The sequence below is a fragment of the Ictalurus furcatus genome, chromosome 1 (assembly GCF_023375685.1).
Source record: "Ictalurus furcatus strain D&B chromosome 1, Billie_1.0, whole genome shotgun sequence".
Lineage (NCBI taxonomy): Eukaryota > Metazoa > Chordata > Actinopteri > Siluriformes > Ictaluridae > Ictalurus > Ictalurus furcatus.
In genome coordinates this window covers 27,720,190-27,735,276 of record NC_071255.1, presented here as the reverse complement: position 1 = coordinate 27,735,276, position 15,087 = coordinate 27,720,190, and the positions used below count along the sequence as shown (strand labels likewise).

Below are 15,087 nucleotides of genomic sequence, written 5' to 3'. Positions count from 1 at the left end.
TACTGTATTTGCTGAATTATAGGCTTTAAGATGTGAACTCTATCCACACCGCTATGCTAGGAGAGATGTTTAATGAACCAACAGTGCATTACATTTTCTTACACAAACCACAATGTTGTCTTAGGGTTATTTTTTTGTTTGTTTGTTTTCTTCTTGATAAATTACACATCTGACTTTTTATCAAGGGACCAATTTATCAAGTTGAGGTTCAGCAACAACATTTGTCCTAAGGGGGGGGCAGTTGAAGAATACCTATGAGCATCTTCACAGTGATCTTTGCAATTGACAGCACAACATATTGAGACCCCTTTGCTCATTTGTTTGAAAAATCCCTGAATACTACAAGTTTAACATGTAACTCACAAAACTGTGCAAGCACCCAAGCAAAGGATGGGGAAAATGGGGATAGGGCCCAAGAGACCATCTCCTGAGAAGAAAGACTGATTCCCAGATGGCTTCCGACACCCCATATAAATGCACTACACAGTGTAACATAACAAGAAAGGTTGCTACACCTTATGTAATTCATTATAAATCCAATAACAGCCATGAACATGCACCACACTTTCCCATTAAACAGCCATGCAGTATTCCACACTGCAGCACCTGCACACAACTTATGGTTGTGCAACAAGTTGTTCATATTTGTATCATTCAAACATCTATGAAAATAATGTACTTCTTTTAGAACCCTGCAAAATCTTTTCAGGAGATTATACCTGTAAATACTGTAAGTCCAACTCACATGACTTCCGCCAAACTGAAAAAAAAAACAAAAAACAAAGCAATGATGAAGGCCAACATCTCTGTCTCAGAGGACACACGGAGAGAGCAACAACAACCAACAAAAGCCAATCAGACAAGAGAATGTGCGCACTTCCTCTTTCTCAGTCACATCAAAGTAAGTTCCTTTGAGGATGTAACCTGTCCCCAAGGATGCCTGAAGTCAGCAGCCTTTTTTCCATCCCATGTCTTGTAGGATGATAAACTTAGACTAATTCAACAAGGCAGCTCATGAAGAGACGGCTCTGGGATTCTCACTGCTCCGTGAGCAGACCTTCACAAAGTCAATCAAAAGCAAAATATCCTGACCAATACATTTTACTGCCAGGTCTTATTAAAAGAGGAAATTATGCTGGACAAAAACTTTATACTTTATACCAGAAAATCACAGGTGACTTCAGAGTAAAACAGCTTGCAAGATTTTTGCTGTAGCCTGGCTTCTTAAATAGGATTTGACTAGGCAAGGTGGTTTTTTTTTTATTTAAAATAAATAAATAAATAAATATTCAGAATTAAAAACCTAAGCCCTAATTTACTCAAATGTTGCCGTGTGTTTTACCATGTTAGAGTAGCTACATTGTAAAATAAATAAATAATAAATAAATAAATAAACAAACAAACAAATCTTGAAGAGAGGTTGTCATTTATTATTATGATAATTATCATTAAACATATTTCTAGACATTACTACTAATTATTATTACAATTTATGAATGTCAAGCTAGAAATAGTCTTACTCTATTGGCAAATAATGTTGTTTATTTCAAGTGTATATGTCTGGAAAGTAGCAAACATATCTGCCAACACAATAACTTGAAAAGTTTCTAGAAATATGCGTAATAACCTATTATTCCTTGGACAATAATTTCATAATGAAAAATAACACACACACACACACACATACATATATATATATATATATATATATATATATATATATATATATATATATATATATTTAAATATATATATATATATATATATATATATATATTTAAATATATATATATATATATATATACACACACACATACACACACACACACACACATACATATATCTGTATCTCTCTCTCTCTCTCTCTCTCTCTCTCTCTCTCTCTCTCTCTCTATATATATATATATATATATATATATATATATATATATATATATATTTATTATCATGCAGCCGGGTGGAATCTTTAATTGTTTTTTTAATGGCTAGACTTCTTAATCTGGCTACATCCCTTGTTTTTATGGGGAGAGAAAAAAAAATAACAAGTATTTGTATGTTAAGCGTATTTCAGTAAAGTATTTCAGTAAAGCCATTGAACCACAGTGAGTTATTAAGATAGCTATATCTCCATCTGCTGGATCTAACAATACTTTAAAGAAGACTGTCTGTTTATTAACATAGTTTAAAGGTAAGTCCAGCATGCACTTTGCATTATACGTTACATGAGAAGACAAAATGTGTATTTTCTCTTGGACTTGGATTAAAGCTTTTGACTCCAGGGACAGAGTTACAAGCCATTGCTGCTTGGAAACTGTCATTTTAAGAGGTGCATGACATTGATTGTCCTGAATTTAAGAGGAACACTAAGGAGGAGATGCAAAGTCAGTGGGATTTGTAATCTCCAATTAAGAAATGCAAAAAGAGAACAGCAGCTCCCCAGGACTACCTACAAACTTGTTTTAGTGGTTGAAGCCCAGCGGCACTTTGAGCATATTAAAGTCTCTGTTTCTACTGAACTAAAACTCAAATTGCAAAAGACAATACCTGAATGAATGGCATTTTATTATCATTCTTCTTTAAAACATGTTTCAATAACAAAGTTATTAATGCCTTTTTGTGCTGTGTTATTATCCTTGTGTCTATTTCAGTGAGTACAGTTAAGCACCTGACTGGAACGAAGGTTTGGAAAAGCGCTGTGCATATAAAGATTACATACTTACTCTCAAATTTATAGAACTCTGATGTCACGGTAAAATGTTAGCTATAAAACCTGCATTCCAACGAAAAAATGAATCATTTTCTCCAAAACCCAAAGTCAAAACTGCAAACGATTCACATAACATAACTAAATTGCTAATAATGTCATCCAAAATAAACAAGCTACCTGACTAATTGTGCTGTCTGTGCAAGGGACAACGGTTGCCTAGCTTGTTGTTTTGAGCTGAGAGAATGTGCAAGGACATGGCTGCTAATTACAGCAAGGTTTGGAGCACGCACCTGTTCCACATCAGCACGTGCACGTACAGGTGGACAAATAGCATCCTTGCCTTAAACCTAAAATGCAAGGTAATCGAGCTCAGATAATACAGACCATGCTACATTTGTAGAAATATGATTAACACTTTAGCATGTGCACCAAATATATCTTTCTAAACACATTTTAAACCATATTTGAGTCGAATCAACACAACAAGCAACTCTCGCTACTCAATTTCTTATTGTACACACTGAGCAAACGTGTATTTGGTGTAGTTCTGAACGTCTGGAAATGTCAATTACAAGTATAAATAAATAAATAAATAAATAAATAAAAACAATAACTTGGGTTTACTTGGCAGTGTAATGTATTTCCATAGATGAACCACAGGAATACGTCGCCTTTAAAAAAAAAAAGATGTCATGGGAGAGAGAGAAAAACATCGTGCAGAAATTGCAATGTTTGCAAACGTGTGACCTGCTTGCAAGAAAAAAATGCTCAGTGCTTGATCACTGTCTAGAAGCACACTGTGCACTGATATTCATACCTACGTCTTTCTGACAGTTTAATAAATGCCTCATCACGTCAACATTTCATTTTGTGACTTTCACGTCGTGCATGTTCCTAGTTCTTAGCCAGGTACAATTTAACTAAGCAGCCTCATCATCAGGTACGAGAATTCCTTCCTTCCTTGATTTATAGCACTAGATGAATACGCACCTGGTGAACTGAACATCTGCCGAAAGCCCATCGGTGACTTTCGAACACTTCCTCTGAGGCATGATACTCATTACCAGTCAGAGAGAAAGTCCCAGAGTCGAAGCGGAACAGTGGGTTTTGACATTTATATCATGGCGTACATTTCATAATAATATTTATAACAACTGTACTACAAAAAGGTGACTTACTTAGTTTCTTCAAAATATTTTCATAGGAGACAAGAATTTCTTGCAGAAGTTGCAATGTTGGCAAAGAAACTTCTGAATGTGACTCGCTTGCAAAAAAAATTGCTCAGTGCTTGATCACTGTCTCAGAGCTAAAACATGCTGAGGCAGCACAGCCAGTGGAGAAATCACAGGAGAAACCAGGAAAATAGTACACCGTAATCATGGCAACTGTAGGTCTCTCTCCGTGTGACAGATTAACAAATGCCTGAGGCTAGCATGTCAACTTTTTTAATTTGTGTAATACAGTAATGAGACATTTGTTTAAGTTAAAACTGTTTTTTTTAAATGTGCAAAGCAAATTCAAACTAATAAAAAATATACAATACTCTTTGTAATTCTTGGCACCACCTGCCCTAAATAAAAGTGTGTAATTAAAATGTAGAACAACTGCAAGTGGAGATATAACTTGAAAGCCTCAAACTTTGACATTATACAAGGTAGTTTTTTGGGGGTTTTTTCACAGTATGTCTTTTTTTTTTTCCTTTACCCCCAGTCTATGGCTAGAAGTGTATTTCCCAATCTGTCATGGTGTATTATCACTTCTGATCACTTCTACTGTATGTGTTCAAATATAGAGAGAATTACTTCCCAGCTTATTGTAGACTCTTCCCCTAGTATTACTTAACATTACGGTTAATTATCCCCTGACCTTTCTCTGCTCACAGCCGCTAGGAGAAATAGTTTGATGGTGCACAGGCAGGTTTCAGAGTAATGCACCCCTAAACATGGCACAAACCAACATCTCTCCACTCTGTCGAAGATTTAAAACCGATAACCTGTTTCCCAACACTTCAAAAACAATACATACAGGTCTATTTTGAATAGAATAACAGATAAACATCAAATTAATTTTGACATTTGACTTCTGTCAAGTACATTGTGTTAGGGGGCTACATGTCTGCCATGTATACAAGACATTGTTGTGACCCCATTGATTTTAAGCTCCAATACAGTACCAAGAGTGACGTGATCCGAAAAGTCAGAAAAGACCTAACTACAACACAGATTTTGTGTTGTTTTAAGTTTATTCATTCCCAATGGAGCAGTTGGATGTTTTTGCATATCCAAACTAGTGGCTCAGAGCACAAGGTCAGCCATTGTGCATTCCCAATGGAGTAGTTTAACAATCCAACAGTAGCTTTCTGGGAATCCTAGTATTTGAACTCACAATTGTTCAGTCCAGGGAGGTTAAAGGATTTTCTCTCATAGTAGATGAAAATGAAATAACAGCGTGGCCACCAAAGCTGAGGACATACACCGATCAGCCGTAACATTAAAATCACTGACAGGTGAAGTGAATAGCATTGATTATCTCGTTACAATGGTACCTGTCAAAGCGTGGGATATATTAGGCAGCAGGTGAACAGTCAATTTCTAAAGCTAATGTGTTGGAAGCAGGAAAAATGGGCAAGTATAAGGTCCTGAGAAACTTTTACAAGGGCCAAACTGTGATGACTAGACTATTGGGTCAGAGCAAGTCCAAAACGGCAGGCCTTGTGGGGTGTTCCTGGTATGCAGTGGGTAGTACCGACCAAAAGTGGTTGACCCATGTCTACTGCTGAAAGCATCTTCAATGGGCATGGGAACATCAGAACTGGACCAAGGAGCAATGTAAGAAGGTGGCTTGGTCTGATGAATGACGTTTTCCTTTACAACCCCAATTCCAAAAAAGTTGGGACACTGGGTGAAGTGTAAATAAAAACCGAATGCAATGATTTGTAAATCTCATAAACCCATATGTTATTCACAATAGAACATAGAAAACATATCAAATGTTTAAACTGAGTAAATGTACCATTTTAAGAAAAAATAAGGTAATTATGAATTTGATGGCCACAACACATCTCAAAAAAGTTGGGACGGGGGGCAACAAAAGGCTGGAAAAGTAAGTGTTACTAAAAGGAAATACCAAGAGGAACATTTTGCAACTAATTAGATTAATTGGCAACAGGTCAGTAACATGACTGTGTATAAAAAAAAAAGTATCTTAGAGAGGCAGAGTCTGTCAGAAGTAAAGATGGGATAGAAGCATATGTTGCTCTAAAACTTGTATATACCTTTCAGCATTGATGCTGCCTTTCCAGATGTGTAAGCTGCCCATTCCATAGGCACTAATGCACTCCCATACCATCAGAGATGCAGGTTTTTGAACGAAGTGCTGAAAAAAAGCCAGATGGTCCCTCTCCTCTATAGTCCTCTTTAGTTTAGAGGACGCGGCGTCCATGGTTTCCAAAAAGAATTTCACATTTCAATTCGTCTGACCACAGAACAGTTTTCCACGTTCCCTCAGTCCATTGTAAATGAGCTTTGTCCCAGAGAAGACGGAGGCATTTCTGGATCATGTTCATATGGCTTCTTCTTTGCATGATAGAGCTTTAACCAGCATTTGTGGATGGCACGGTGAACTGTGTTCACAGACAATGAGTTCTGGAGGTGTTTCTGAGCCCATGCAGTGATTTCCATTACAGAACCATGCCTGTTTTTAATGCAGTGCCACCTGAGGGCCCGAAGATCACGGGCATGCAGTATTGATCTTCACCTTGTCTCTTGTGCACAGAGATTTTTCCAGCCTTTTGTTGCCCAGTCCCTACTTTTTGAGACGTGTTGCGGCCATCAAATATCCTCAGTTCAAACATCTGAAATGTTTTCTATGTTCTATTGTGAATAACATATGGGTTTATGAGACTTGCAAATCATTGCATTGTTTTTATTTACATTTTACACAGTGTCCCAACTTTTTTTGGAATTGGGGTTGTACATCATGCGCACGGCCGGGTGCGTGTACGTCACATACCTCAGGAAGAGATGGCACCAGGATGCACTATGAAAAGGCGGCAAGCCGGTGGAGGCAGTGTGATGCTCTGATCAATATTCTGCTGTGAAACATTGGGTCCTGGGTCTGTACCACCTACCTAAACATTGTTGCAGACCAAGTCCCATGGCAACGGTATTCCCTAACGGCAGTGACCTCTTTCAGCAACTTTCCGCAACACTGCAAAAATTGTTCAGGAATGGATTGAGGAACATGACAGAGTGTTCAAGGTGTTGACTTGGCCTCTAAATTCCTCAGATCTCAATTTGCTCAAGCATCTGTGGAACGTGCTAGACAAATGAGTCCGATCCATGGAGGCCCCACCTCACAACTAACAGGACTTGAAGGATTCTGTTGCTAATTTCTTGGTGCCAGATACCACAGCACACCTTCAGATTTCCTGTGGCAGCATAAGAAGGACCTACACAATATTAGACAGGTGGCTTTAATGTTATGGCTGATCGGTCGGTGTACATGTGTGGTGTAGTATTCAAATTTCAGAATCATCATCTAAGTGAATTACTAAAATATTCCTTAATAAACATGAGCATAGATGAGTTTTGCTTGAAACGCTAAATCAAGAATGTGTTACCTTAAATGAAGTATAATGTAGGCCTTAAAGCAAAATATATATTCAGTTAAACCATGTCAGAAAAACTAATTATGGCAGGACCTCTGCCTTTTTTCATCATTTAAATTTGTGATTTGTTTCAGATAAATATAAATTATTTATTATTTTTACAATCATAAAATACAGTATATTGAAAAATCTTTGTAGACATGGGCCTTTTAGTTCCAGTGAAGGGAAATTGTAAAGCTACAGCATACAAAAAGATTCTATACAATTATGTGCTTCCAACTTTGTGGTTAAAGTTTGGGGAAGACCTACATATGGGTGTGAAGGTAAGGTGTCCATTTAATTTTGGCCATATCGTGTACTTGCTTTGCACTACAGTATCATTTCTGTTAATGCATACAAGCTTTCAAGGGAATTTTTCCCCATGTATCAACACTATTTTGAAAGCCACAGAAATAGAATTTGTCATTTATTTGATTTTTTTGTTGATGACAGCCAAACTGGGCACCTTTATTAAAAGAATGAGATGGAGGGTTGAGAACAGGTTCTGCTTTCAGTCACTAACACAGAACCTTAACAGCTGACCCACTTCTCCATTTCCTCTGCAGTATGAAAACGGCAAAAACTGCTAATATATAATAAAGAACTCAAAAGAGCATACTTAAATGTTTCAAATAAGCACTTTAACAAACATATAGACCAAAAAACTGGCCAATGTACCACAGTTGAAGAAATTAACAGTCCTACGTCAAAACTGAACAGACAAATGAGACAAGAAGTGAATGATTTTCTAATATATTCATCATTATTCCCCGAGAACATGGTTCAAGTTTCAATATTTTGATTTTTTATGCTTTTTAAATGTAAAGGCTTTCAAACATGGTTAAAAGGAGAGCCTAAAATCTCATCGTCCATAAACACTGATAAAGAATGCAACATAAAAATTCTTTGACATTGGACCAGGACACAGCAATTCAAAAAGTCGTTATCCTTGTTTGACCTGTTGGCTTTCCTTTTGTAAGAGTTCTTGTTTCTTCTCAAAATACAATTTAGTCAAGTATTCATCTGGAGTGATACCGGCTTCCTTGAGCTCCACCATGATCTTCTCCAGCTTCCCCAAGGACTTGACACCCCTCACCTTACGGCCAGTAATGTACAGCGTGAAACGTTTAAAGTCCATGAGCTCACAGGAGTCCAGCAGGCAAAGGTTCTTCACACTCTGGCTCTTGTCCAGTTTAGGGAAGAAGGTCAGGCCTGACATTCTCTCCAGCTGTGTGAGGCTCACCTGGTACTCCTTCAGCTGATGCTTGAAACTGACAGGAGCATTCGGCACTACAAAGGCGCCGAGAGCCAGCACATCAGATGAATGATCTTTCCTCGCAAGGATCACTTTGTAAAGATGAGTGGGTACGGCCACGTCATCTTTTCCAATCAGCTGATTGAGTCATGTGTGGAACATCGAGGAAAGATTAAATCAGATTTCATTCATAAACATGTGCTAGTTTTATTAAGAATAAATAGCAGGACTAAGCTTTTCATTCACACTTGAACAAACTGCACAAGGTGTGTCCACTTTACGTCAAATATAATATCGTTATATATATATATATATATATAATTAACAATAATCATCCACTAAGCATTTGGAGGAAGTCATCAGAACTTCTAACACGTTCTCCCCAATAGTCCCGGAGAAACCACACTGGCAAAGCCACTTCATTCCACAAAGGCACCAGGGAAATAAGGGACGTATCTAAGCTACAGTCTCTCCTAGGGCCCTGAGTGTGCACAGATCAAGGTAACATGGCTCCTGTCGCTGCCAATTTATGATACACACTAGCCCTGGGGGTAGCTGTCTATGTCGATTTAGCCTTAACGGAAAGCCAACTCTTTCCCTGGCCAGCTGGAGTTCCTCCCATGTCTCACACAGAGCAGAGGACAAACACAAGTTTACAGACCACTCTACAGCCACTTCAAGATCTAAACTTTTGTTAATAATAATATTGTGTGTGTGTGTGTATGTGTGTGTGTATATATATATATATATATATATTATATATATATATATATGCCATGATGTCACTTCTGGGTGCAAGAATATTATTCTTTATTATTACATGAAGATTTATACATTCATGGTATAGATCATATGTCATCATGTCAAACTTCTAAGTACTATATTAAGTGAAATAATTGTTCATTCTGCCTTCTTGTAGATTGAACACTTACTTTGTAGTCACTTGTTAATGGCACTTTGTAATTTTTACCCTCTTTACACCTTTTGGTATTTTGTACTTTACCTCTGGTGATACTTACTTACATGTTGCTACCTAGCAACAAGTGAATTTCCCTCCAGGTATCAATACATCTTATATTACCTATATACATCTTATATTATTATCATTTAACACACACACACACACACACACACACACACACACACACACATACATATACATACATAATATATAAAATGTGTGTATATAATATTAAAAAGCTTTATCATGGTTTTTGGGCAGTAAGAAGCTACTATTATGCACACTGCCTTAAAAACTAATCAGCCAAACAACCATGTAACATCCATGTCCACCCAGTCTGCTCGGAGACATCTGGTACAGATATTTATTAGAATTCAGTTTGTGCAGCTGTAAATAGTCACTCTCAGAGTTTACACTGAAGTGTGATAGGCCTCCAAGTCTTCCATTACAACCTCAGGTAGGCTTTTCTAATACAAAACACAACTTTACTTTGGGCAAGAAATACTGTGATAATACGTTCAGTAGAGTATATGAAGTGCCATTGTAAAAGCCCCGGGCAATGCACAAGTGTACTGCTGACATCTACTGGTCCTGTGCTGGAATCAAATCATTACACTGAAAACAGAAACTAAAAAAAAAACAAAAGAAAAACTGGGCTACATATTTGTGACACAAAGGTGGATAATTTGACCTGGCATGATGATCCAGAATATTTTATACGTGCAATTTTACATCACATGTAGATATAGCAAACGTTTTATAGCATGATATGTTTTAAGGTTTTAGAATATAAGTCCTTTGTATGATTACAAGAAATCAGCCAAAGAGTAGCACCATTTAATGTAATTATTCAATATATTTCTATATTTTTAAAAGAATAAAAAAAATAAAGGAGTTTTGAGTTTAATTTCCATAACGCTTCCACAAGGCGTGGGACACCCTGGATGGGGTGCTAATCCATCACAGGGCACATTCACACACTACGGACAGTTGGAAATGCCGACAGCACATGTCTTTGAACCGTGGGGGGAAACCGGAGTACCCGGAGGAAAGCCGAATTTCATTTAATGAACACAATTTATAATAAGGTCACATGCTAATTAAACACCAAGTAAACTACATGCTTAACACTAATTTGCCCAACGTACCGATTTCATGAGGCCAAATACTGATGAACCATATGAACTGTTAACATCCAATCAAATGTAGTTTCAATTAAACAGAGTCATTATTGTTCATCTGGTTAAATCTCGTTGTTTTTCCTCATATAAAGGAAGTGATGATTCGTGTTGCTGAAGTACTGACAATACCCATCGTTTATCATATTGCAATGTATTTTATTCTCTAGATCATACTGCCCAACCCTACCTAAGGCCTAAATAAAAAAATTAATACATTTTTAAAAATTATTAACTTAGTGGGGAAAGAACTGACACCAATTTTTACTTGTTCACCATTTGTGGGAGGAAAAAAAAAAAAGACTTTAATGAGTAGAAGATGTACACTGAAACACCATTTGCATGGCTAGTGTAATGTCACCAGAACATCTATCCATCCATCCATCCATCCATCTTCTACCGCTTACTCCTTTTCAGGGTCACGGGGAAACCTGGAGCCTATCCCAGGGAGCATCGGGCACAAGGCAGGGTACACCCTGGACAGGGTGCCAATCCATCGCAGGGCACAATCACATACGCACTCACATACCCATTCATACACTACGGACACTTTAGACACGCCAATCAGCCTACCATGTATGTCTTTGGACTGGGGGAGGGAACCAGAGTACCCGGAGGAAACCCCCGCAGCACGGGGAGAACAAGCAAGCTCCGCACACACATGGCCCCGGCGGGACTCGAACCCCGGGTCACCAGAAATAAACAAATAAAGAAATGGCAAAAAGGTCTTTTTCTAATTAATTTACTTTTCCAGGACACTGTCATGAGAGCTTCGCTTCTCTCTACGAGAGTGCACCATGTTCATGTACCTGATAAGAGACGGTTTTCTTTTTATCCTCTCCTACGTATGGAAGAGTAAGAGGTCCTGAAATTACCCACACATCTCTGAACCTCTCTGTCAGCTCTCTGCAATACATCTCCAACCTTAAAAGAAGACATATCTGTTAATACGTGTATGCAGAAATGTACCGATTTCTCTTTCTCCAGCTGTAACCAGATGTTGCTCATTACCTGTTCCAGAAACCGGCGTTGTTTTCATAATTCTGTGGGATGATATTAGACAGATAGAAAGTCTCCACCATCGATTGCTGTTCAAAGATAAACAAGTTTACACTGACATGATCGAGCACAAGCTATATTTATGAGGCTGTGTATTCTGGAATACTGAACAAAATTAAATTTCATTTAGGCTTTTATTCCTCTGTATATTAAACACTCTATAACTGCAATATTGCTGGGTTGTAAAGGAAATATATAATCTGATCTAGGCTGATTTTGTTTGACAATCACTGAGATAACAGTTTATGAGAATAAATGTTGCCTTGCCTCTGAAAATTTATTGTCGCCAGCTGGTGCCATGTGTCCTCGAGACCAGCCGCTGCCGAGGTAGTCTTCATTGTGTGCTGTGAACAGCTCAGGGACGTCAGGGTCTGGCTTGAATTTGCAGTGCTTTCTGTCTGCTTTTCCTAGTAAATTACAGCAAGTGAACAATCAAAAGTGAATTTGATTTGTTTGCTTGAAATGTTGTCAATTTGCTAAAGTCATGATGTAGGTGAGTCATATCTGGATAAATGATACAGCCAAAGGGTTGTGGACACCTGACCATCACACCCATATGTGGGTCTTCTCCAAGGACGATGACAGTTATAGTTACATTTAAATAGCACTTTTCTAGACACTCAAAGCACTTTACACAGTATGCATGGGGGGGTGTCTGCTTAACCTCCACCAATGTGTAGCATCCCCACCTGGATGATGCGATAGTAGCCATAGTGCGCCAGAACCACACCACACACCAGCTATTAGTGGAGCGGAGAGTAATGTAGCCAGTTCAGAGATGGAGATTATTAGGGGGCCATCATAGAAAAGGGCCAATGGGGGAATTTCACCAGGACACCCGGGTTATACCCCTACTCTTTTACGATAAGTGTCCTGGGATTTTTAATGACTGCAGAGAGTCAGGACCTCGGTTGTAATTACTTATGTACTTGTGCTTTTTTTTGTTTTTTACTTTTAATAAATTTGCAAAGATTTCAAACAAACTTCTTTCACGTTGTCATTATCGGGTATTGTTTGTAGAATTTTGAGGAAAATAATGAATTTAATCCATTTTGGAATAAGGCTGCAACATAAAAAAATGTGGAAAAAGTGAAGCGCTGTGAATACTTTCCAGATGCACTGTAAGTCTCCATATATAACACTTTTTAACAAAATGTCTTCCAAAATGTTTCACACTTAGTTTATATTACATTATATATATATATATATATATATATATATATATATATATATATATATATATATATATATATGGATATCCAGATATCCTTTAAGAACGCCTTTGACAGAAGAAGAATATATGGAAATCATTCTCATGACTGGATCAGGAAGCTGTTGCAAGGTTGTGATGGACTTTATCAGAAAACGTGGCAAACACATCACCCATGACACCAAACTTTCCAAACTTATTAACAAATTCAAAAAGACTGGAAGTGCTGCGGACCGAAGCGGACAGAAGCGCACAACCACGAACATCCACCGACGAAGGCACAACCGACGTGGAACTGGCAAACACAATGCCCCTGTATGAAGACTTTTAGGACACACTGTAGTGTATTTCTACATATTTGGACCAATTAACCATAAGAGAATATGAATGTTGTATGTATACGTATGTAATTTTTTAAAATTAGTTATCAATACATAAATATCAACTATAATCATTTAGTAATTTACTGAGTCCTGGCTCTACATGCTCGAATGATTTTTGGCAGAGGTTTCTTTATCTTTTTTTGTGTATAAACATATGTATATACACATTTGTATTTTTTGCGTTTATTTTTCTTTTCAGTGAAACCGAACCAAAGAGAAACTCTGATCAAGACTCGGTAAACAGACTACTAGATGAGACTGAATAAAAGTGAAACTGATACTTTTGGTTTTGTGAGCTAATTAGTTTGGTTTATGACTGTTCATAATTAAGCAAATCAAAAGCACATTGGATGAGGGTTGTGGACGAGGAGACGAGGCTGAAAATGAATTGCTCAGAAACATGGCCAGCATTGACGACACAGCTGGTGCTAAATAAATGAATAAATAATCAAATAAAATAAAGCATTTTGAATACGGTATCCAGGATTTATGTCCTTCGGCTCAAATTGCGCCTCACAGATCAGTTAAGCAGGCTCCAGCCGCAGTTTGGTTGATTCAGGGTCAAATCACACTGTTAAACCGCACTGGAGTTCAACTGAAAGCGAACCAGACCAGCTGTCTCGGGCAGTCTTATAATGGCTGCTTTGATGAGATTGCTACGTTCTCATTTGCCTGAACAAACCAGACTCATCATGAAAACTCACCAGGGTTCGATTCAAACCGACTGAACGAACTCTTAGTGGTGCAGGCCAGGTGAAACTTTGCTAGTACACTAAGCTTGCTGCCAAAAGAGAGACTTCACTATGGATTATGTCTTACATAAAGACAGTCACGGTTCTGAACGTGTTTGCTGCAAATAACAGTGACAAACCCAACAAAGAAAGAAGACGTCATTTCTTCAACGGTGCAGACAGACCTTTGTACTTTCTTCCCATGACCATTTCCATATTATTCAAATGCAACCTTGTCTCATAATAAAATACACAACGCCACCTCTTAGTGCACTCTGGTCCCTGCTTCACCACATTTCTTTAGATTTTTGTTCATGTTACGCATGCTGGTACAGTCAGACTCAAATGAATAATGGCTTGAATTCAATTGGAAACAGGTTTTCTGCTGTCCAGGCTGTAGGAAGTCTTTCAGGACACTCAGGGAGCTTTCTTAACCATGTGTGTGTATGAGTATGAGATATATATATATATATATATATATATATATATATATATATATATATATATATATATATGTATATATATATGGTGTAACACAACTTACCAAGTAGTTTTTCATCAGATAGGTGTTCAGCCACCCATCTCGGGGTCCTTCGGCTCTGATCGTATGACAAAATGTGGTTGGTGTAGTATCTGGCCTCAGCGCCATCCTCAGGGAGCCCATAGAGCTTAATGAGTCTCTGTGCTGTACTCTCTGTGGAGAAAACACACACACAGGGGGGGCGGGGGGGGGGTAAGATGGGGGAAGGGAGGGGGGGTGAGATGGGGTGAGATGGGGGAAGGGGGGGGGGGGGGTGAGATGGGGGAAGGGGGGGGGGGGGTGAGATGGGGGAAGGGGGGGGGGGGTGAGATGGGGGAAGGGGGGGGGGGGTGAGATGGGGGGGGGTGAGATGGGGGAAGGGGGGTGAGATGGGGGAAGGGGGGGGACGGTTTATTGGCCAAGCAAAATCTCACC

General features: G+C 38.3%; 1 protein-coding gene across 1 annotated transcript in view; it reads right to left on the bottom strand.

Annotated features, from left to right (window-relative positions):
• Window positions 1-6,010: 6,010 nt before the first annotated feature.
• Window positions 6,011-15,087, bottom strand: part of LOC128614022 (nuclease EXOG, mitochondrial) — a 9,856-nt gene continuing 779 nt past the window's right edge. The window contains exons 2-6 of the mRNA XM_053635265.1: window positions 14,677-14,826; window positions 12,076-12,215; window positions 11,761-11,837; window positions 11,559-11,673; window positions 6,011-8,748 (exon numbers count right to left, since the gene is read on the bottom strand). Coding sequence (XP_053491240.1) covers window positions 8,299-8,748; window positions 11,559-11,673; window positions 11,761-11,837; window positions 12,076-12,215; window positions 14,677-14,826 — 932 coding nt within the window. The 3' untranslated portion in view covers window positions 6,011-8,298. The remainder of the gene's footprint in view (window positions 8,749-11,558; window positions 11,674-11,760; window positions 11,838-12,075; window positions 12,216-14,676; window positions 14,827-15,087) is intronic.